This window comes from Narcine bancroftii, chromosome 4, assembly GCF_036971445.1.
Source record: "Narcine bancroftii isolate sNarBan1 chromosome 4, sNarBan1.hap1, whole genome shotgun sequence".
Lineage (NCBI taxonomy): Eukaryota > Metazoa > Chordata > Chondrichthyes > Torpediniformes > Narcinidae > Narcine > Narcine bancroftii.
The window spans coordinates 59,249,267-59,274,865 of NC_091472.1; the positions used below are offsets into that span (position 1 = coordinate 59,249,267).

General features: G+C 40.3%; 1 protein-coding gene and 1 long non-coding RNA gene across 3 annotated transcripts in view; one reads left to right on the top strand and one right to left on the bottom strand.

Moving 5' to 3' along the window:
* The window catches only part of LOC138759855 (uncharacterized), a 35,980-nt gene extending 27,081 nt beyond the window's left edge, over positions 1–8,899 (top strand). The window contains exons 2-3 of the long non-coding RNA XR_011355155.1: positions 7,946–8,019; positions 8,474–8,899. This is a non-coding gene — a long non-coding RNA (uncharacterized lncRNA). The remainder of the gene's footprint in view (positions 1–7,945; positions 8,020–8,473) is intronic.
* The window catches only part of LOC138760610 (follicle-stimulating hormone receptor-like), a 186,712-nt gene extending 161,542 nt beyond the window's left edge, over positions 1–25,170 (bottom strand). For both annotated transcript variants that reach the window (XM_069931379.1, XM_069931378.1), the window contains exon 1: positions 24,687–25,170. In XM_069931379.1, the coding sequence (XP_069787480.1) occupies positions 24,687–24,961 (275 nt within the window). In that variant the 5' untranslated portion in view covers positions 24,962–25,170. The remainder of the gene's footprint in view (positions 1–24,686) is intronic.
* Positions 25,171–25,599: the final 429 nt, after the last annotated feature.

Here is a 25,599-nt window from a genome sequence, read left to right on the forward strand (position 1 = left end):
GTCTTAACAACTAGTATCTTTCTCTGTGAAACTGAAATAGTGAAAGGCTTCCCAATCACAAAGAAGTTGACATTTTGACAATCCTGTGTCCTGTCTGGAAACCTGTCCGGTGCATACTGAATTAAAAGTTTATGAAGCAAGTCAAATCCTCAAGGTAGCCAAACTCGTGAAACATGCATCAGACTGAACTGGAGGCTGAGACTGATGGACGGCAGCTGTGGTACGGTTTGACCGTTATCACATCCTCTAAGTGGTATCTTAATGGTGAACCACCCAGACGAACTCAACACCTTCTGTGTTCAAAAGGGAAAACAATGATGCATCCTCACAAGGCCCCACAGACTCCAATCACTGAGGCTGATGTGAGGAGGGTGAATCCTCAGAAAGCAACCAGCCCAGGTGGTCTACATGCCTGTGTCCTTAAAACCTTCACAACCAACGGGCTGGACTTTTGGCAGACATTTTTAATAACTTGATCTCTTGAGATCCCCACCTGCTTCAAAATCCACACCCGCTCTACATCCATTGAACCAGTGCCCAAAAAGAGCAAGGTGACTTACCTCGATGACTATCAGCCAGTAGCACAAACATACACTGTGATGAAGTGCTTTGAGAGGTTGGTTATGGGGTAATCAACTTCTGCCTCAAGAAGGACCTGCACCCACTTCAATTTGCCAGCCATCACACAGGTCAACAGTCATATCACCTCGCTGGCCCTCCATTCTGTATTAAATCACCTTGACCACAAAAACACCTACATGGACTACAGCTCAGCATTCAACACTATCATACCTGCAAAGTTAATAATAAAACTTAGGGATATGGGACTCATCTCAACACTCAGCAAGGGGATCCTCAACTTCCTCATCAGTAGACCCCTATCAGTATTGATTAGAAACAGCATCTCTTCTTCGATGACCATCAAAATTGGGGTATTGCAAGACTGCATGCTAAGTCACTGCGCTGTACCCTGTACACTCATGATTGTGCAATCAATTTCGACTCTAACACAATCAATAAATTTGCAGATGACTATTGGCTGATTAAAAGAAAATGAAGGGTACAGAATATATATATTGGAGATCAAGAATCTGGTTTGGTGATGCCAGAGCAACAGTATTGCTCTCAACTTATTGTTCATGCATGGAATGAGAGGACATTGACAGGATTGCAGTGGAGAGAGTTATTATTCAGATCCCTAGGAGTCCACATATTGAAGGACTCCCACTAGAGCCAGAAATCGAGGCAGCAGTGAAGAAGCCGCACCAACGCCATAACTATCCAGAAAGTCTGAGTAAATTTGGCACGTCCTTAATGACTCTATCAAACCTTCACAAGGGTACTGCGGAAAGTATGCTGAATGGTTGCATAACAGCCTGGGTTGGAAACTCGAGTGTCCAAGAATTCACAAGGCTGCAAAAAGTGGCAAACCTAGTCAGGTCCATCCCAGGAACTGACTTCCATCTTCTGAAGATATCAATGTGACACACTGCCTGAAGAAGGCATCCAACATCATACAGGATCTCCACCACCCTGGTCACAATCTCTTCTCACTGTTGCCTTCAGGCAGGAGGTACAGAAGCCTGAAGTCTAACTTGTTTAAGTTCACGAACAGCTTTTTACCAACAGCAATCCGGATCTTGAACTTCCTCAGACAACCCTAACCAGAAACTACTTCAGCAACATCAAAAGACCTGTCTGCACTTTTGAAAAATCACTTTTTTTTCATGCACTAACTGCAATCATGATTAATCACTCATTGATCTTTTAATATTTATTATCTATTTGTCTGTCTTCGCATGTTGTGGTAATGTCAATATATCTGTACTTAAGCAATGACAATCTTCTCATCTTCTTAGATTTTCTTCTAACTTTAGTGGAGTTTTAGTTTTATCTGTGCATCGTATTTTGCAGAGACATTGAGAGATGAAGAGATGGTTCCCTTGCTGCACTACTTGATGTTCTCTCTTCTTTACTATATCACCTAACATTACAAAATATAAAATGATTTCTATTTGGAGTGACATTGCCTATGGATCGAAAATGTTTAGAGGCTGACCAGTTTCCATTCATCCTGTAGTTCCATTTCAGTACAAGGTGCAATGTTTCAATGAGAAAGATCAAAAACAGTGTTGGATCAATGGCACAACTTTGCCTGTTGGCCCTAGAATTAACTCTGTGATTAATCTATTGATGATAACCAAAGATTGCATGTGGCAGGTTTGGCCTGAAGACTAATTTCTGAGGGCAGCCAAGTTTATCCTCCATAATTCCTTCCAATTATCAATGTCAAAGATAATGCAATGTTATTATGACCTGGGTGTCAATCCGGCAATGTCCGGGTGCTCTGGTTTCCTCCAATCGTCCAAAAACGTATGGGTTTTGTAGGTTAATTAATGTATTTGAGCAGCATGAGCTCATGGGCCAGAAGGGTTTGCAACCGCACTGCATTGCTAAATTAAATTAAATTTCAGGAGATGAAGATAAAAAAAAGCCAATGTGTCATTTTTAGTGCTTCTCCTCACATTCATCTTTGGTTGACATATGCTCAAGGCCAAAAATTGACTGTGGTTTTGACAGTGAAGAGGGTAAACTAAGACATCAGCTGGTAAATTAGGTACGGCAATTACAGATGGAAGTTAATTTGTGAGAATAGCAATTTTGATGGGGAAAGTAAGAGTAAGATCCAAGTTATCAGCAATGTATTTACTTAAGTATACAAGGATATGGAACTTAGACTATGTATTTGCAAAGGTCCTCTACCAAACTTTCCCTGTGGCACTGCACTGATCCCTGACAATAAAGATCCATGACAAGAATTTGCAAACATGCATTATGTTACAAATATATGGAGTCACCTCTAATGAAGATATTTTGGATTGATGAGGGAAAGTATAGATGAAGATGAAGACCACCAACCCAGTGCAAGGCTCTCGGTCTGCTGCATGATCTCTGCCCTCTTGTCTGTTTGAATGACATCTACAGCGCGAGGTTTAGAGTACTGGAGTGGAACCATTGATGCACATAAATCCTCCAATAGATCCCAGAATAGATGGGCCATCAGTGAGTCCACCCAGGCTAACATTTCTATCCCTGAGTCTGTGATCACACTTAGTCAGACATATTGGTTGGACCAAATCATTAGCCTCCTGAAACAGACCCTCCACGAAGCGAGGAGATTGCCAGGAGTTAAAAGGAGGTAAGCCAAACTTGAGATGTTCTCCAAGCTTTCCCATTGATTCTACAGGATCCCTGTGCAATGACTGTTCAATATAGAAAATGAGTATCTGGGATGGTACTGAGAACCTCAAGTCTTAAAGTTTAAGTTTAGGTTTATTTGTCACATTAAGTCTTGCGTAAGAAGTGTTCTTTGGAAGCAGGCTAAGAGGGTAACTATATTTTCTTACATTTCGGTAGCTATATTAAAGTAGAAGTGCCCAATTTGCAGAGTATAGATTTACAATAAGAAAAAAAGATAAATTAGTGGCAAGAAACGGGAGCTTGATAGAATTACTGTGGAGTTCATTCAGGAGTTTAATACTTGTGGGGAAGAAATGGTCTTTAAGCCTGTTGGAGCACACTTTCACACTCTAGAGGCTTGACTCGATTGGGATAAGGGAGAAGAGGGCGTGTCTAGGGTGTTATAAGGCCTTCAGTATGTAGGCTGCTTTTCCTAAGCAACAGGAAATGTATATGGAAAGGAGGGAAGTTTTAGTTATGTTGTGAATTGCATTCACTACCTCTGCAGCTGATTCTGATATTGAGCACAGCAGCTCCCACACAGCATCTAGCAAATATGCTTTTGATGGTACACCTTTAGAAGTTGTGAAGGGAAAAGGGAGACATGCCAATCTTCTTTATCCTTCTAGAAAGTAGAGTTGTTTCTTTTTATTGGAAGCATGTTGAAGCCCATGAAAGCTATCAAGTCCCTCCTACCCAACAGTGTTAGTGCCTACAGGTTGGCATGACCCACAGAACGGGAGTAAAAGTTGCTGGGGGTTTCAGGGTGAGTTTTACCATGATTTACAGTATATTGCTGAATAATGTAGCCCCTTCCAGCAGGAATCTGCAGTGCATGTGTTTCTTTACAATCACACTTAACTATCCTTGCTGAGTTCCACAGAATCTCAAGCAAGAAATGTAAGTAGAACATGTAAAATCAGGTATAGCAAACAAAAGATATAAAAGGAAAAAAGTAGTAAATTAATAATAATTTTAAAAACATCCAACCTAACTAATATGTGAAGGGATAAGACTATAAGTGTTAATTTCAATACAAGGAGGTCAGTAACAATTGGACTCATAAACCACTAAGCATTCATTTACACATGAACGAGAAGTACTAACCATATGTGAAACATCTAGTGGGTTTATAATACGTAAATCTCACATTTTCTTGACACTCTGCTCGTGTCTTTGAAAAATAACAGCTGAACACAATTTCAACTACATATGAGTTGTCTTGGAAATTACTGCATGATTTATTCTTTAGTGATGTTAAAGCTAGTGTAAAATGAGCCTAATCATTCAGTTGCTCTATGTGTGTGATGTACATTGTGAGTGTACTATCTTTAATGGCTTGGAGTAAGTTTTCTTGTGAACTAGAATAATGGCATTTATTTTTAGGAATACTCAATTCACATTAAATTGAAACATTTTTCCACTTGTGATTTTTCCTTGCCTCTCAAATTATCTATTGCTCAAGTTATCGTTGAAGCATCCTGTACTATAATGTATTAAGAAAGCTTCACTTCATAACCTAATAAAATCCAGAGCAACTACGGTGAAGTGCATACCATTGGCCATTTCATTTTAGTGGAGGTGACCTATTGGATCGGATGAAGACTGACAAATTTATTTGAAGCAGAAGTATTTGTGTCTGTTTCATTTCAAAACTTCAATTGGAAATTACATTGTTAATTGTTAAACTCAATAAATATTTTAAGAAGAAATTAATTTAAAAAGAAAGGAAATTACATTGTTGCAAGGAAGTAACTGCTACTTTTGAATGGATTTCACCTCTGGAATTGATGGGAAGAAAAGAACCTGTGTCCAAATAGTTTCATTTTTAGGATGAGTTTTTATAAAAATAGATACTTCCTTTCTTCATTTACTTTATATTTTAACAGGACTAAGAACTTTGCAACAAATTATGCAGAATAATTTTAATTTATTCTTGATGGAATGTCTATTTATAAGTCACATCCATTAGAGCCTTCTGGTAGCTCTAACAGTGTAAGATAAAAAGGAGATCTGCAACACCAAGTCTTATTTTCTGTCTTCAACACATATACTCACAGCAGATGTTTCCAATCACTTTGGGTTCATTGCAGAATTAACAAGACACCTGCATCTAGTTTGCACTTTAGAGTTTATCTTTTGGCTCAGCCTCAGCTAGTATTACAATATTAGTTCAGGTTATACCCTTCAGGATAGGAGCAAGTCATTTAGCTATTTATGTTCTTGAGTTTTTTCATCCATGTTTTTTTTCCCTTTCTTGTGGGTGACAAGAACAAGTTTCAATATAAGTGGCACAGGAAATGTCAGTCATTGCATCTCAATCCCATGCAAATGATTAGCAGGGCAGAAGATCAGTGTCATGCAAACAACAGTACAGGTGTTCTTCGGTACCCATCATGTTTGCGAGAAAGTGCAAATAGTTAGAAGGACAAAAGGGAAATTGGACTTCATTGCAAGAGGGTTGAAGTTGTGAAAGAGGGAAGTATAGGATACTGGAGAGGTTATTCTTAGAATATTGATAGAGTTCTTGTCCCCTTATTTAAAAATGGTTACCCTGGCATTCAAGGCAGTCTTGTCAACAAGAAATTAGATCCATATTCTTTGGAGTTCAAAAGAATTAGATGTGATATGTCTGAAACATCTTGAGGGGGCTTGACAGGGCAGATACTGAGTGGTTTCGCCTTGTGAGAAAATATTGATCAAGGACACAAAATAAGAAGATAAAGGACAGTTAAAACTGAAGTGCACAAGAACTTGCATGTATTTTTGTAATGCATTCTTCTGTTGTTAAAATACTAGATATCTTGCAGGCTGCATGCATGTGGGATGATCAAACATTACTATTGGAGGCAGACAGACAAGTCCACAAATTCATCACACAAATGGCTTTGAACATCTTCGGCAGGAAAAAAAAATATTATCTCTAAAGGTCAAGTCTGTAACAGTGACCATTCCAGCTGATATCTTTTGAAGAGCAACTAAAATAATGTTCTCTGAGATAGCGCTAGGCCTTGATATTCCAGGTGCAACTATCAGCGGCACTTCAACATCTATAATTTCAACAGTGTAATATAAAACTCAGTATGAGGTTCTCTTTTTCAGCTATGTGACAGCCAATGCAAACAAAAGGCACAGAACAGCCAGCTTTTCACTGATCTTGAGGCAAGTAAAATGTAATATTGTAACAACAAAGCAGCAGACTCCTCTGATAGACATCCACAAAGAAGCATCTGTCAAATCTCCTTTAAATATTGAATGGTTCATTACAATTTAACCATCTAGTCCGTTCAAAACAGTCATGATTCTGCATACATCATAATTAACACTCTCTATATTTTCAAAGAATTGCAATCTCCCGAGATAAGGGGAAAAATCAAAAATGAAAACCAATTAAAAGGAAAGTGATCTGAAAAATTCCCTCCCCCACCCTGATTCCTGTAGGCAATCTAACTTACTTCAGGAAATCATTCTTCATTACTTGTCTTTTGTATAATGCGAATCACAAATTGATCCATTTCTCTTAAAGACACATAGCAAATTACCATTCATTGCACATAGCTACACCTTACTTCTCTAATAATAGAACGCACCTTTTAAGTAACGTAGTTCTTACCACGTAAAACAGGTACAATCCCTGATCCTCTGAAACTTCATTATGGTAAAGTGCTTTATCAAGTAAACCAAGGAAGTGCAGTCAACATCTTAAGCTTTTTGTACAGTTAAAGAGCTTTAAACTGCGAAGCAATTTTATTGTTACCATCGAAAAGCTCAAGTTTTTGGCATATGTATGAAGGAGCTGAGAATTGTAAATTAGGCCTAATCAAGGTATTTGTCACATCAAATATTATGGTTATTGTATTTGTTGAAGACACTGTGAATGTACACTTGTACACTTGTATCCTCTTTGTTTGTGAAGAGGACTCTCTTTGTGTTGGTCATCAATCTATTAAATTGAGGAAACCAGGTGCAGTAATACAAAAGTTTGGAATAGCTACTTACAATGAGGGAGAAAGGAGCTAGGATTATTATGGAAGAGGTGTGGGCGTTGCTAAAGAGAGAGGATGGGAGGAAGTGGTTAAACGGGATTGGAGCTTCAGTCGTGAGTAATGGGTGGGGTGAATCAGTACCTCAAGGGGCATGATTGGCTGTGGGAATGTTGGGGAGATTTGCAATGGAGATCTACTGGTGATGAGAGAGACAGAATTATGACAAATGATGGTTGGAGTTCTGGGCATGCTTTGATGATGGGGTGACTGAAGTCTGTAACATGGGTCAAATACAACTTAAAGGTGACCAACCTGTAGGTGCTAAACTCCCACATCCTAAACCTACTCCCAAAATACTGGAGGAACTCAGTGGATCAAGCAGCATACATGGAAGGCAATCGAAAGATGTTTCGAGGAAAAACCCATCATCAGGAATTAAGGACTTTTGACTCAAAACATCAACAATCTTCCATAGATGCTGTCTGACCCACTGAGTTCTTACAGCATTTTGTGTGTTTCTCCAGTTTTCCAGCATTTGCAATCTCTCTTGTTTACTGAGATCTACTCATGCAGGGCTCTCACATTTAGTGTGAAGATGCATTGACAGGCATGTCCAAGTGTGTTGTATCATTCACTAGCCATATGTGCACAAATTAAGTTCCCAGAATTGATGTTCAAACAGATGTAGAACATTGTTTTGACACAAGTGTGTTTTGTAGGACCACTCTCCACGTGCATGTTCACTACACATAGAGGACTCAGAAACTACTTGGTGACTTACATGAAAGATGCAGTAAGTACAATCACAATTTTCTGATTAAATTCATATAGTGCAAGTAAACAATGTAATTGAATTTCTAGCCCAGCCTTCTTTTGCAGCAGTTCCATGCTGTAAACATTGTGACTCCTCTATGTGCAAGACCATCAAGATTCCTTTGAAAAAAAAATCCAGCACTGCAATAACAGGCTTGTTCTGCTCTCTCCAAACTTCACCCCTCCTCCTTCCCAACCTAGTTCCTCAACCCTCTGTAGTTCATCCATCATTCATCCCTCCCCTCTTCTCCTCATAATGGCTATCATCCCTTTCCACTCTCAGTCTTGCTGCAAAGTCTTGACCCAAATATTTGATGTCTCCTTTCCCCTCCATGGATGCTATTCAATCCTCTGAGTTGATTTGTCTATTGCTCCAGATTCTGACATATTCAAACTTTTGACCCTCCAATTTCTGCCTGCTTATTCCTTTTCAGATTTTGATCTACACGAGAACCTTATTGGACAGAGAATAGTTCCTTACACCAGCATGTGGCAACAGATAAGTGACTCCCCAAGTATATGCACATCTCTCCTCGGGCTCACAATAACAGACTCATTCTGCTCTCTCCAAACTTCACCCCTCCTCCTTCCCAACCTAGTTCCATCAGTGCATTATTCCTCAACCCTCTGTAGCTCATCCATCATTCACCCCTCCCTTCTCCTCATAATGGCTATCATCCCTTTCCAACTTATCCATCTTTTGGGATGTTTTACATGATGCCACCAGATTCATTAAGTAATGAAACTTAACGTAGCACCACTAAAACATTCACATGATAATTATTGTGACTCCCTAAGATTAATACATTGCAGAGTATTTGGGATTTGAGCAATAAATTAGAATCAAAATCCTATCTATTTACAAGCACATAATTGCTTTCAAGCAACCTATATATAAATTATTTTCTGAAAATGAATATCATGCATTGACCTTAATATGTTATTTATGTTTTGCTTTGTGTATGAATTGAAAACTAACTGAATATCAGCAAAGTAATAAAAGTAAAAACCATCTTTAACGTTGACGTAATGGGAAGGCTAACGATTGCCATTCTTTACACACAACTTAAATAGTGACCTCTGGCAAATGTACTCAATTAAGTGTAAAATTTCAGAAGCCATTGTTCATCAGTTTGAGTCCCCATTGAAAAAAATGCTTCACTTGCTGGTTTCCTTATTTAGATCTATTGATGAGGATTAAATTTCGATACTAATACTGTATCTATGAATTAATCACACAATAAAATACAGTATTAACCCTTGAACATTTCAACTAAATGACTCTATTGACTTTATTACTACAAAGCAATCTCTCTGGAACTGAAAAATCATCTTTTACTTCTGCGATAGTACAGATCTATCACCATTGTATATAGTGTATATAGTTACAGTATCTAGACTGTGCTTACAGCGATTGGCTGAGAGCTAAGCCACGCCTACTGTCTGGGCCTTAAAGGGTTGTGTCCCTAGCCAGGTCGGATCATTCCGGACTGGTCGGCCACCTGTGAAGAGCTCCTGTCTTTTGCTAATAAAAGCCTTGGTTTGGATCAACAAGTCTTTGGTTCTTTCGACGAGCTCTACAACTTCAGATTCCAATGAATGCAAATTTTCTTCTTATTTCCCTCCTTTACGTATGTTTTATCTCTTTTTAATCAATTATTTTTCTCCCTTATAATTCACCCTTTTCACTTGATTTACAAGGTCTATGCACCAACTTCCTTATTCAAATCATTCAGCTTGATTGATTTTTTTTTGTCTCATTGTTAAGATTGCACATGTTTAAAACTTGGTTGAAGCTTCAATGGTGTGTTAATTAGTCACTGTATAGTAGCTATAGAACAAACTTTCTTGTCTGTCATCCTGCCAAAAGAGAACTCAGTGGAACAAGGCAGCATGTTCTTGAATCAGCCTAACCCAAGGGAAAGTGTTTCTTTCATCTTTGTAGATCATATAAAGGAAATCAGTAAAAGTTAAATCTGAATCCATGAATGAAAGAAGTCACGGATGGTTGAGCATCATGGGGGAGTAAGATATTGGGTTTGTGATAGGACTGGTAGGATAGAGCTTGGCCCTGATGGATAAGTAAAATTTATTGACAAGGTTGATAGAGAAGTCAGATCAAGAGTCGGAAGCCAGGGGTGTATGGGTGTAGTAGTGCTGTTGGTGGTCAGGGCAAGAGTGGAAATAATGATTAATGATCAGTGGGGTTAGTTGGTAAAACTTGGCTAATAGATCTGTGGGAGTCAGGAGGGTGAATATTCTTTATGTATTGTTTTGATTTGCAATTTTCCCATGGAGGATTAATATCAAATATGTATTTAATGGATTGAGGAATGGCCTCAACGGCCAGGATTAAGAACGATTGGGAGAGTGATTTGAAGAGGGCATTCTCAGATGAGAATTGGGTCACAACTCTCAATTTGAATAATGAGTCTTTATTTTGTGCACATCATTGTTTGTTCCAATTCTGTGGTGCACAGAATATTATGTCTAAAGTTAAATTATCTTGTTTTTATCCTGATAAGTGTAAAATTTTGAAGCTTCATTGAGTGATATGTTTTGGGAATGTCCGAACTTAAAAAATTTTTGGAAAGATATTTTCCAAACTTTATCAGCGATTCTTAAGACTAAATTAGAACCATGCCCATTGATTGCTTTATTTGTTTTTTCTCTAGAAGAGGATGTATCTTTGTCCTCAACCCAGAAGAGAATTCTAGCTTTTGGTTCGTTGAAAGCTAGATGAACAATTTTGATAAAGTGGAAAAATAATGTTTCACCCACTCACATTCAATGGTTACATGATATCATATAATATTAAAGATTCAAAGTCTGAATTTGATGAGATGTGGGGCCCATTCATGGATTATTATCATAATCTGAGGATTTAAGTGGTGTGGATGCTCTGGAATTCCCTGACTGGTGTCTGGGGTTGTTATTCAATACATATTTACAATATATACAGATAAACTTGTTTAGAGGGAGAGGGTAAATTAGTAGCAATAAAACAAATCCTTTTTTTTCCTTTTATTATTAAGACATATAAGGGGAGTTTAACTACAGATTATAGATCATATCACAGAACAACATGATCCCATCAGAGAAGTATAAAGTATCTTGTATAAGTGAATTTTACATGTATTATTTGCATAAATTTTGTATTCAATATTATTTTTGGATGTAGTCTGAATTATGATTTAATTGTTTAATTATTATATTATAGAATTTGATGTCTTGAATGAAGTAAGTTGAGTAATAATTACGGTTAATGCTTCTAATTTATAATTGATATGTTATATTTATAGGATATGATTTAATTTATGTAAATCTATAATCCTTTTAGATATTGTGTAAAGGGTTTTTGTTAAACTCAATAAAAAATATTTTAAAAAGAGGTTGTATTTTCCACTGGGAAGAAATGTGTAATTCAAGGATCAAAGTTTAAATTTATTGTCAGAATACCCATATGATATCACATACAACTCTGAGATTCTTTTTCCTCCATGCCAGACAGAATTTCTAATTACTGGTAAACTGTACTCAAGAAGAAAGAAGTGTAAACAAAAGTAAGAAATGTAAATAAACTGATTGCAAATACAGAAATATAAATATTCAATAATAAAAAATGTGCAAGATCCAAGTCCTAAATGAGTCTTTGAGTGTCCCTGTTGTTCAGGAGTCTGTTGGTTGAAGGGGTAGCAACTATTCCTGAACCTGTAGGTATGAGTCCTATGGCACCTGTACCTCCTTTCTGATGGCAGGAATGAGAACAGAGCATAGCCTAGATGGTGTGGATCGTTAATAATTGCTGCTGCCTTCCGATGGCAGTCTTTCTTGTAGATGTTCTCAAGGGTGGGGAGAGTTTTGCCTATGATGTTCTGGGCTGTGTCCACTAGCTTTTCCAAGGCTTTTTATTCAGAGGTATTGCTCCACCCCCCCCTCCCCACCCCGCCTCCAGCAGGCAGAATTACCCAAGTTGGTTTCCAGCAGTTGATTGGGAAATGCTCAGAAAGGGGCCTTTTAAGTAACAATGAAACAGATTTCAAATTGTGAAGACTGCTTCTGCATTGGTAGTGAGGGTCTCACATGCTTTAATGAATATAATGCTGGTACTATGCTATTTTCAAAATACTATGTAACTTGGCTTGTAAATTGTCAAATTACTCTCTCATTTCACTTTCTGTTGCAGTAATAAAATAAGAAGACTTCACTAGGCAAGCATTATAACTACATTTTGATAAAGTAGCTGATGGAGTATAAAGCTGCCACACAAATTTAAATTTATAACTATGGTTGTTAACCAACATTGAAGACATCTGTAGAATAACTGTTCTTAGGCCCAAATCTGTTTGTTGATCCAATTAATGTTTGAATGCAATATGGAAAATGCCTCCCCAGAGTTATCTTTTGGCTGAAATAAACTGATCAATATAAAATTAGCATTAAAAATATTGTCCTTGTCATTGGAAGTACACTGATCATTTTTATTTGACCACGAGGACCATTGCTCAGGTAATTGCTGAGAATAATTATAGCAATCACCCGTTAACAATAGGGACAGTCTTGACATCTACCCTTCAGAGATTCTTTAGGTAAAGTTCCCCTGATTGGGAGAGATAAGCGTAAAAATGCTCTGGGTGACCTTTTATATTCTTAAAATGAATAAAAAATTAATTGTTCACCATAAAAAAACTGGTAACTGGAACAGTTTGTCTAATAATCCAGTTTCGCTGAGGTAAGAATTTTGGTTGGATAGTTTATCCTGTATGTTGAAAAAAATAAAAGAAGCAATGTCTGCACTCCAAGAAAACACAGAGTTTCTTGCAAAATAATTATTTACCATGGGGACCAGAGATAATGGAATTGGCACATTATAATGCACAAGCAAAGGGATTAAAATGGCTGGAGGCCTATAATTGCAGTCTAAAATGTTGATCATATTGACTTGAAAGAGATAAATGTAATATCTGAGAACAAAATCTCTGGTGTGAATAAGACTCATGAACTCAAAGTTTTCTGTCAAGAAAATAATATGTTTGTTATGCGATTTATAAATCAAAGAAAATAGGTATTTCATGAATGCTTTTAAGGCCATTGAATTGAGAGTAAAATAACACAGAAGTATATTTGGGGACAGGAGTGACTCTAGTTGCTGAAATCTAGACCAAAAGAAAACAAAATGCTGGAGGAATTTAGTGGGTCGAGCAGCATCTGTAGAGGCAAAAGAATTGTCGACATTTTGGGGTGCATCCCTGCATCTGCACTGAGAGTGAAGAGGGAGGAGAGCCAAAATAAAGAGAGGGGGAGGGAAAACAACAGGCAATTGGTGATAGACAGACTGAGGGAGGTTGAAAGATGATGGATGGATGGAATCAGGTGAGGAATGATACTTAAAGCATGAATATGTTGGTTAAATATAACTTCAGTCCAAGTATTAAAAGAATAATGAATAATTTAGCACAATAATCTTTATGGAAAACATATACACAAAATATTTATACTGTATTATATGTTTCATAAATTCAATTTTCATTAAAAAACAGAGCTATATTTATTCAGCCAGGCAGTTTTGCTAAATTAACTCATCCTTATTTTGCTGCTGCTGGGGTCTCCATTCTAAACAATGCGCATCATTATCTTAGTTCTGGTCTTTAAAATAATTGTTTCTAATCCCACTGATGAGCTAAAGCGTCAAGATCTTTCAAGCCAAAAACAAAAACACTGAACTTGCCCTAAGAAATAATAAGATAATTAGAAATCACTTTTTATAATCTGGGAACAATATCTGGAGAATACATATGTATTTTTAAAGACAGAAATCAATAAATTATTGTCAATGCCTCCTTGCTTCTCCATAAGGTAGTTGTTTTGTAATCAAAGAGAACTCAATGAAAGGACAAAAAAAGTTTGTGAACCAGTGTTGCATTGATATCTCCTAAGAATATTAAGCAAGTTTTCGATGTACCATTTTTCCTTCATTAGTCTAAGATGGACCCTAACCAAGCTTGTGATTTATACACTATTCTCTATTGAAAATTACACACCTGTATCTATTTAAGTTGTTTTAATTTTAAATTACATTTTATGAGATTTTTCACTTCTAGATTAACTTCACGAATATATTCCAATTGTTATTATGCATACGATAAGATGTTTAGAAAATTAAATGTTTTTCTTTTTACATACTGGCATTCTATCTGTAAAATAGTTGTTTATTCACCTTGGTAGCATCTCTGATGTAACATGACTTTAGATTACCTCGAATGTAACACCTGTCATCAAGCACAACTGAGAAATGTGAGATTCTTGGCAAAGAGCTCACCAGATCTTTGCGCTTATTACTTCCTCAAATAATTCCAGCAGATTTGTCAGACAAGGTCTCTGAAGGAAACCATGCTGATTTCAGCCTATCTTATATTTTTTCAGGTACCCTGAAACTTTATCCTTAATATTGTACTCTAAAATTTTACCAACCACTGAGGCCTTTTTTTCCTTCTCTCTTCTTAGAGAGTGGAGTGATGTTTGCAAATTTTTAGACCTTTGTAATTATTCCTGCGCTCTGGCAACTCTAAGAAGATCACAACTAAGCATTCGCAATCTCTTCACCTGCCTATTTCAGAACCTGGTACATAGTCCATCCGGTCCAGGTGATTTCTCCATCCTTGGCTCCTTCAGCTTCCGAAGTACCTTCTCCTTAGTAATAGAGGCCACACTTACTTCTGCCCCCCCCCCCCAACTATCTCAAATTTCTGTTAAAAATCGCTGTTGTCTTCCACAGTAAAGAGTGACACAAAATATTTATACTGTTCATCTGCCATTTCTTTTGCCGCATTACCACTTCTGCTATTTTCGTACATCAGGCACAGAGTCTACCGGATGGTCTGGGCCTGCCAGACAAACGGAGAAGACATGGACATCCTGAAAGATCAGTACAAGGTATAGGTGAATGAAGTCTATGCAAGGCATGTACTCCACTCATGCAGGCAGCAACCCGGGCAGCCCAAGTCATTGTAATGAAGAGTGATGAGAAACACCAGATGGTCATAGACTATTCCCAGACCATCAACAGGTTCACATGGCTTGACACATACCCCCCTCCCCTGCATATCTGATATGGTGAACCAGATCACCCAGTACAGGGTGTTCTCAACCATAGACTTTAAGTCTGCTTATCACCAGCTCCCCATCTGCCCAGAGGACCGGCAGTACACTGCTTTCAAGGCAGATTGTCGACTGTACCACTTCCTGAGAGTCCCTTTTGGGTCACAAATGGGGTTTCTGTTTTTCAAAGGGAAATGGATCAGATGGTGGTCAAACATGGTCTGCGAGCCACTTTCCCAATCCTCGATAACGTCGTCATCTGCGACCATGACCAGCAGGACCATGATGAGAAGCTCCAAAAATTCCTCCACGCTATGAAACACATCAACCTGATGTGTAACACAGGGAAGTGTGTCTTCAGTACACATCACCTGGCTATTCTAGGCTGCATTGTGGAGAATGGAGTCATCAGCCCCGACCCTGACTGCATGCTCCCACTGTTAGAACTCCCACTCCTCCACTGCTCCAACGCCCTGAAAAGGTGCGTGGGGCTTTTATCCTATTATACCCTGTGGGTTCCCAGGTATGCGGAGAAGGCCTGTCCCCTCATCAGGGCCACCGTTTTCCCCCTATCAGCAGAAGCCTGTGAGGCATTTGACCTTATCGATGCCATCATTGCAAAGGCCACGATGCACGCAGTGGGACAAATCCATCCTGTTCCAGGAGGAGAGAGACGCATTGGACATTTCCCTGGCCGCCACACTTAACATACCGTTTTTTTGCACACACCCTCCAGGGCCCCAAGATCCAGCACTCCTCCACTGAGAAAGAGGCCCAGGCTATCATTGAAGCAGTATGGCATTGGAGGCATTATGTTGCCAGTAAGCATTTTACCCTGCTGACTGGCCAACAGGCCTTCATGTTCAACAACTGGCAGCAGGGTAAAATCAATAATGACAAAATCCTGAGGTGGAGGATTGAGCTCTCCATCTACAATTATGACAAACTGTACTGGCCCGAAAAGCTCAACAAGCCCCCTGACACCCTGTCTCAAGGGACATGTGCCAGTGCGCAGATGGACCGGTTGCAACCACTGCATGTCAGCCTCTCCCAGCCCAGGTCACTCTTTTTTTTTCACTTCATCAAGGCCCATAATCTCCCCTACTCCATCGAAGACATCAGGATGCTGACCAAAAATTGCCAAGTTTGCGAAGAGTGAAAACTGCACTTCTACCAGCCTGACCAGTCACACCTGATCTGAGCAAAGGATCCTTTGATCTGAGCATGGCCAGTGAGAGCAGGGTCCCCCTTGCACTTCAGGGCCTCAGTTCCCTACCCCCACCATCCCAGCCAACCCGGCAGCCAACACACATGCTCCTACCCTCCTGGTTCAACCAAGTAACCCATCAAAGGATCCCTGCTCTCTACAAACTGCAATATTATTGATGAGTGCTCACGGTTCCTCTTTGCCATCCCCTGCCCAGACATGACAGCAGCTACCGTCTTTAAGGTTCACCATTTTTGGATATCCCTGCTCTGTGCACAGTGATAGGGGTTCATCCTTCATTAGTGACAAGCTGCATCAATATTTGCTGTCCAAGGGTATTGCCTCTAGCTGGACTATCAGCTGTAACCCAAAGGGAATAGCCAGGTGGTGCAGAAGAACAGCGAGGTCTGGAAGGTAGTACTACTGTCCTTAAAGTACAAGGGCCTCCCCATCCCCCACTGGCAAGAATTCCTCCCAGAGGCCCTCCACACTATCCAGTCACTCCTGTGTAAGGCCACCAATGAAACACCTCACGAGAGATTCTTTACATTCCCCAAGAGATCGGTGTCAGGAACTACCTCACCCGCCTGGCTGATGTTCCCTAGGCCCACCCTACTTTACAAGCATGTGAGGACCCAAATATCCAACCTTCTGGTTAAGAGGGTCCAGCTGCTCCATGCTAACTCACAGTACACCTATATAGCATTCTCGGATGGACGCGAGGACACAGTATCCATCCTGGACCTGACACACGTAGGAGTCTGGACACCCCCCCCCCCAACCAGCCGACAGGCATGCCCCCCCCAGCACTTCAGGGCCTCAGTTCCCTACCCCCACCATCCCAGCCAACCCGGCAGCTGACACACATGCTCCTACCCTCCTGGTTCAACCAAGTACCCCAGTTGGGCTAACCAAGATGGAACAGCCAGAGCTGATGGAGACCACCACAGAACCCAGATGGGGGCACACTGGTCACAACGCCAAAGGAAGCTGCTGGACAGACTGAACTTGAGGTCACCTGACTGCAACATACATCTCCCCCCCCCCACCCTTTTTAAAAGAAGGGGTGAATGTGGTGAAACCACTATTGTGTATGTAAATGATATGACCTTTTATGTTTGACCCTGCTCTCACTGGCCAACTCATTACTCCTCCCCTTTATCCCCCATAAAGGCTGTCATGCCATAATCCTACCCCCAGTTCGAGTCCAGGTCAGTGTGAGCCAGCAACACAAGGGATGCCGTCCATCTCTTGCTAATAAAAGTCTTCAATTCCAGTAACTTCATTCATTGCATAATTGATCATGCATCAAGCGTGTAGGCTGTGAGCTCAGAGAGGAGAGAAGACTGACCGTACAGGCGCGAGTGACGTCAGCAGGGTTCGGGTGCCAGGTTTGAAAAGGTAAGCTCCTTTCCATTTACTTGAATTGCTGTGTGAGGAGGCAGTGAGAGATTAATTGACAAGGGGTGTGTTCAATTGAGACAATTGATTAGGGCTAGAAAGCAATTGAGTTAATAGATTAGAGAGTAATAAAAGGAGCGACAGCCATTAGACCAGCCAGGGATGTTGTGGCTCTGTTGAGCAGTGACTGTGGAAGAGCTTTCCCCTTCCTCCTCATAAGGTGAGGGTGGTATTTCTTTAATTAATTGTGGTTACTGCAAGAATTAAGTTATGGAGCCAGAAGTTAGGGCAGTCCAATGTTCTGATTGCAAGATGTAGGAAGACAGGGGCAGCACCAGTGTCCCTGATGACTGCCTCCTGCAAGAGGTGCATTTTACTGCAACTCCTTGGCTGAGTTAGGGAATTGGAGCTGGATGAACTCAGGATCATTTGGGAAGCGGTGATTGTGATAGATAGGAGCTTCAGGGAGGCAGTCACCCACCCCCCCCCCCCTCAAGTGTAGGGAGGAAGGCAGCTGGGTGACTGTCAGGAGAGTCGGGGGAAAGAGGTAATGAGAGAGAGCAGGGTAGCCCTGTGGCTGTTCCTGTTAACAATAGATATGCTGTTTTGCTTACTCTTGATGGGGATGACCTACTGGGGAAAAGTTGTAGTGGTTGAGACTCTGAGACTGGGACTGGACCCTCAGGTCAGGAGGGAAGGGAGGAATGCAGTTGTGATAGGAGATTTGATAGTTAGCGGGAGGTTCTGGGCGAGAGATTGATTATCCCAAATGGTTTGTTGCCTTCCTGGTGCTGAAGTCTGTGATATCTTGGATCATGTGCTCCTGATTCTCAACAACCACATGTCATAATCCATGTATGGACTAATGATGGGGGCAGGAAGGGTGAGGAGGTCCTGATAGGAGAGTTCAGGGAGCTAGGAGCAAAGTTGAAGATGACCTCCAGAGTTTCAGACTCAGGATTGCTACCTGTGCCATGTGCTAGTGAGGCAGGATATGCAAAGATAATCCAGTTTTTCATGTGGCTAAGGAGATGGTGCAGGAGGAAAGGCTTTGGGTTTCTGGATCCTTGGGCTCTCTTCCAGGGAAGGTGGGACCTGTTCCAGTGGGATAGCTTGCACTGAACTGGAGGGGGACAAACATTCTTGTAGGTAGTTTTGCTAGTGCTGCTTTGGGTAGTTTAAACTAGATTTTCAGGGGGAGGGGAACCAGAGTGTTAGAGCAGAAAGTAAGGTAGAGGAAAATGAGAGTCCTTCAAGGACTGCATATAAAGACCAGGTTGTTCAGGAATGAAATGGTCTCACATACATCTACTTCAATGTGAGTAGTACTGTCAGTAAGGCAGATAAGCTTAAAGTGAGGATTGCCACATGGAATTATGATATTATTGCTATTAGTGAGACTTGGTTGCTGGAGAAACAGGATTGGCAGCTCAATGTTCCAGGGTTCTGTTGTTTCAGATGGGATAGAGGGCAAGGGAGGAAAGGAGTGGGTCTGGCATCGCTAGTCAGGGAAAATATCACAGCTGTACATAGACAGGACAGCATGGAGGACTAGCCTACAGAGGCTATATGGGTGGAGCTGAGGAACTGGAAGAGCATAGGCATATTAATAGGGCTGTTTTACAGACTGCCCAATAGTCCAAGAATTGGAGCAACAAATCTGTAGGGAGAGAGAAGTCCAGTGTAAGAAACAAATAGATGTGATGGAAGGAGATTTTACCTTTCTGCACATAGACTGGGACACTCGTAAGGTAAAGGGGCTGGATGGGTTGGAGTCTGATGTAGAAAACCTTCCTGTAAACATTTTTCAATATGTAGTGATACCAACAAAAAAAATGCAATACTTGATCGTTTAGAGAACCAGGCAGGTCAGGTAGCAGAAGTGTGTGCAGGTGAGCATTTTGGGTCCAGTGACTGTAAGCTGTTTCAAGTTAATTGTAGAGAAGGATAGATCTAGTCCTAGAGTTGAGATTCTGAATTAGAGAAAGGCCAATTATGAGGAAGGATCTCGGAAGAGCCAATTAGAATGTTATTTTCTGGCAAAAATGCATCTAGCAGGTGGAAGGCCTTCAAGGATGAAATTTTGAGAATACAGAGATTGTATGTTCCTACCAGGAATAAGGGCAAAGTTAACAGACATGGTAGAACCTTGACTTTCAAGGTATATTGAAGAGCTGGTTAAGAAAAGGAGGGGGGGGGGGGGAATATACAGCATAGACAACAAGAAGCAAATGAGCTACTTGCAGAGTATAGAAAATGTAAGAGAGTGCTTAAAGAAATTGGAAAGGCAAAAAAAAAAATCTGAAGTTGCTTTGGCAGATAATGTGAAAGAAAATCCAAAAGGTTTCTACAAGTATATTAAAAGTAAAAGGATAGTAAGGGACAAAATTGGACCACTTAATTGACGACTGATTTTTTTTTAATGTCTGGAGCCTTGCAAAATGGGAGAAAACTTGAACAATGTTTTTACATCTGTATTTACACAGGAAACTGGCATAGTGAATAAGGATGGAAGGGAAACAAATAGAAGTGTCATGGAACATATGGAGTTTAAGGAGAAGGAGGTGCTTGCTGTCTTGCAATGAAGAAAGGTAGACAAATCCCTGAACTGGATATGATGTTCCCCTGCACCTTGAGGGAGACAAATGTTGAAATTGCAGGGCCCCTGGTGAATATATTCAAAATGTCCCCAGTTACAGGGGAGGAGCCAGAGGATTGGAGAGTAACTCCTGTTGTTCTGCTATTAAAGGGTTCCAAAAGTAAACCAGGCAATTACAGACCAGTGAGCCTGGCATCAGTAGTATGTAAATTTATTGGAAGGATTTCTGAGAGATGGGATGTATAGGTATTTAGACTGTCATCAGTTGATCAAGGACAGTCACCTTGGGTTTGTGCATGATAGGGCATGTTTAACAAATCTTGTAGCATTTTTTTTTGAGAAAGTTACCAAGAAGGTTGATGAGGGAAAGTCTTTGGAAGTTGTTCATATGGACTTTACTAAAGCCTTTGACAAGGTTCCACAGGATGTTGGGATACTCAGTATACATAGTTTACAAACTGGATTCAAAATTGGCTTGGTGGAAGAAAGCTATGCTGGTGGATGATGGTTGCTTCTTATATGAAGGTCTGTGCTTCAGGGATTTGTTGGGGCCATTATTGTTTATCTATATAAATGACCTAGATGATAATGTGGTGAATTGAATCAGCAAGTTTACTGATGATGCAAATATAGGAGGCGTAGTGGACTGTGAGGAAGATTTTCAAAGCTTACAGAGGGATATGGACCAGCTGGGAAATTGGGCCAGTAAATGGCTGGTGGAATATCATGCAGAGAAGTGCAAATCAGGGTCGGACATGGATGAATGCAGAGGACCAAAGAGCTCTTGGAATACATGTACATTACAGAATTCTTTTTCTCTCATTGGTAGGGCTGCCATCTGATGTAGTGGGGTGGGGGAAGCAAACTAGACGACTGGTTTGTAGAGCAACTACACTGGAACTAAAATGGCCACTGAATTCCTGGTTGCATTTCCCTTCCCATTCCCACACCAAGCTCTCTGTCCTCGTCCTTAAATATCAGATTGAGGCCCACTATAAATTAGAGAAACTACAACTTGTATTCTGTCTAGTAATCTACAACCCAATAGTCGATCCTTGTTAGCTATAACAGTTGATCTTTATTTCTAGTGTTCCCCTCTTTTTCATTCCAGTCTGTCTTGTCTCTTCACCCATTTTCATTCCCTTCCCCTGTCTTTGCCTATCTCCTGCAGATTTCACTCACCATATCACCTCCCAGTCTAGTTCCCTGGGCCATTCATCTCCCCTTTAATGGTTCCCATTATCATCTTCTTTACACCAGATGCCATAACTTGACCCTTTGTGTACCTCTCTTCTCCCACCTGATTCCATCTACCTATTCCACTTATTACCTCCTTCTCCCAACTCCAACCTTCCACCTCTTCAACTGGTTTCCTCTGTTTGCTATCCACCATGGCTCGGTCCACAACTTGTTCCTGCACCTGTCTTTCCATTTTATACAACTACCTTACTTCTCTAGTCTCAAACCTGATGCAGGGCCTGCACTCAAATTAACAGTTCCTTTCCACTCCAAGATGCTGCAACAATTTGATCTTGCCACTTTTTTTAATAGCTAGAGTTAACTTGATTTTGTTTCATTGAGATTTGCATCTCTAAAGAAGAGTTTGCATCTGAAATGCTGACTGTCTATTTTCTCTACTAATGCTAATTGACCTATTTTTCCATCTTGGTCCATTTCTGTTTTTTCAATTATTATTTTAATTTGTATTTTCCATGTAGTTATGATTTCCTTCATTGTTATTCTTTTTATCTTGATCTACACACATCATTTTCCTCGAAGGCATAGCTCAAAAATAGTCTGAAATGCAGTTAGTCAGTTTGCATCAGCAACCTGGGAAACTTCCAAATATCATGAGCCACTTTCTTGTATATCCACAACATTTCTGGCTTGTGTAACATGTGTTGGAAGTTACAGTTTTCTTGAGAGCCAACAATTCATCCTTGAGTCAGGAATCATTTGGCTGCTTTATCAATAAATTGGAGGCTTTGGGAGGGGATCCAAAGCACTGGGGTGAAAATTGCAGTGAAGTTTTTGCTTGTTTATATTTAATGTTGATGCAAAGTCAGCCAAACCAATGCAAAAGCCAGGTAGCTAAAAAACAAAAATCATGCATAGAAACCATAGTATTTCTTTAAACTTTCTTTCTTGTGGTTCATTTTCCCTAGATCAATGCCTGTTCCTCAATCAACATTATGAAATGTCATTTTACTCTGTTTTGGGCTATATTTGCTTTCTTAGGTACACAGGGTACCTGCAGAAATGTTTCAAAGCTTTCTTGAAGTATCTGGCTGGTGTGCACCAATCATACTTGAAAATGGTTCTGTTTAAAGACATTTTCAGATGTTGCTAATTAATGTTCAAAATATCTAGACATTTGTGAAGTGTTTTGTTCAGTAAACTTTTCAGCTCGAGTAAGAAAACTTGATTAACCTGATGATATGAATAAACAATTATCCTGAATGTACGTGATTATACAAGTTCCTGATAGACTTTCTAATTACAATTAATATGACATAAATTAATCATATACTAAAATCTATTTGTTGTATTTTATTGACATCTTATTAAGGGCAGTAACATTTAAAATAAATGCATAATTCCTCCTGTTTCAGTAATCCTGGAAGTGAAGACCTCTGATTATTACCGAAAACTAAACCATCCTTAAGATCCTCAACCATCCAACAATTGTATCAGGAGGAACTATTGCTCACTTCACTTTTACAAAGTAAAAGGCAAATATTTTTGTGGGGGTGAACCAGCCCTGTCTGCACCGCCGCGGGGCAGCCACAAGAAGATGGTGCCGTTGGGGGACCTCATTGCCTTGTGGCTTTAACCCAGCACGAGCCCAGGGCACCAGTTATGACATCACCGCTCACGCGGGGGGTAGAGCTCGCGCTGCCCTTAAAAAGGGGTGCACGTGGGATTTGAAATAAACATTCGTTGAGAACCCCCATCGAGGTGGCTGAGAGTCTTTTGCTTGGTAGCTGCCTGCTACACTTTGTACTTTTATAGTTTTCATAAGGATTCTCCTATCTTGTACTGTGTGGAGATTTGGGGAATTTTCCTGACTTTTTACATTTCAGATTCTCAATAATGTCCAATCTCAAAGATCAACCTACCTAATTATTAACTCTATACTGAAGTATTCCCAAAGTGCACTAGCTTCTAGGATGTCCTTTGCAATGTGCTTAACTCAAAACATGTGTTTAAATACAATATTCAGTTATTCAACATTGTGCAATAGAAAGACTGATGAACTCATTCGAGCTCTCCTGACTCCACCATGCATTTATATTTTAATATTTGTATATACGTCCTCTACATGTGTATCGTTTGCCTGTGTGCGCTATGTCTGTATGTGTGTTGGCAGGGTTTTGCACTGAGGACTGGAAAACACTTTTGTTGGGTTGTACTTGCACCATTGGATGATAAATAAACTTGAACAGTAAGATCACCAGTGTAGTAGTTGCAAAATTATTACCTTGGCTTGGGAAAGACTGGTTGTTGGTTAATTTTAATGTAGCTTTTTAGTGAAATTTGGGTCTTGCTTGTGTGGGGATTATTTTCAATATTCTCTTCCTTTTACACATTCTTCCCTCTATGCATCTTTACCACATCAGATTCTAACATTTTTACTTTGTATTCTTTCCAGTCTTGATGAGATGAGATGCCTACTTCAGCACTTTAAACATCTCGGAGACGATTAGCGCTGTGGAACCGTACTGCCACCCGTGTTCGATGCGTTGCTGGGAGTAGTACCAAGGCGTTCAAAATTAGATGCTTCAAATGACATGAAACCATTATCCGATCTGAACTTCAGGTGGTTTGAGCTCGAGTATGTCCAATTTGTTATTGCATCTCAGGTGAAAAATGCCAGACAATGTCACAAGGAAGAAGCAAATCTTTCCATTGTCCTGGCTGACAGTGATCTTGACCACGAACATACTTAGTGGCGGCTGCCACTTTGGCGCATTTAGGTTTAAATTGCGGTCGTGATTTCGGTGCAAAACAACCCGAGTGACCACTTTAGAAGTTGTGAAGGTGTTGGATTAAACACTTTTCCGGATAGGCTTGAATATAAATCAGAACGCGACTGAAAATCATGTGAAATCACAAGCTGGAATGTCCTGACCTGTAATCATAATCTGACCATGGTCTTGCTATTACTTCAGGGTAGTTCTGAAATCTTGATTAAAGGTCTGCGCTACTCTCGCCACTTTCACTTGTCGGGCTCGGGGTCAGTGTCAATGCTGGGGTTCAGAGACTCTGAAGTTCAGTATCTTGTGTTCAATGTAAACTGAAAGTAAGTGTGGGGGTGGGGGGGGGTGGGGGTTATACTCACAGCTTACTGAAGCCTTCGGGAAAATCCTTTGGAACGCGATCGACTTTGCTGCTCTGGCAAATGATGTGACTGTCCCCTCTGCACCCACACAGCTCGGGGCAGTGCGCAGAGGAAGCGAGATCGAGAAGCGCCCAGAGGAACAGCAAGGCAAGCCCAGCCATCGTGTTCGGTTTCGCAGAGTTGCAGGGCGCCAAGAAATTTTCGCCTCTAAAATAAAGTAGAACCTCCTCAAGACGTCGATCCTCTAATAAAGTATCAAGGAACCCAATTGTCATTTGTAGTCCGGAGGCGGAGCTGGGCGGTGGGGCATCGGCAAGAGTTCATTCACACTCTGCATCCAATTGCATTGAGGGGATTACATCGGAGGTCCGATTCCACCTTCATCAAAGGACCTGGAGCCCTTTTCAGTCCCAAGTTTTTAAAAAAAAAAAATCATTCTGGGGTATTTCTCAGTACATTGCTAGCGCTCTCCATGTTCCTTGTTCTCCAGCGATTGAACAGGCGTTAATAATCTAAAGAACAATTGCACAGACCTCGTTGACACGTGTCCTTGTGGGTTCTTGTTAAATTACAAACAGTTGTGTGGTGACTAAAAGTTGTATACAAGACTTCATCAAACTTTTTGTAATGTACATTTTGTACATCAATTCAAATTCGGTTAACCTCCAAAGATTATGGAACTCCTACTTGCCAAAATAGCTGGGATGTAACTATCTAAGCATTTTGTGAGAGAGGGGAAAAAAGTTACCAGGATGAACAAAGAAAGATGTTGATTCCTGTCGAAGAGTAACCTGATGAAATATCACAGTCGATCTGTGTAATAATTCTTTGATCGTCTCGCCAAGAAAACTAGCGAGAGGGGATCAAAATTTAACTTGTAAAGTTTTAAAGCTCCCAGATGTGGAGAAGAACA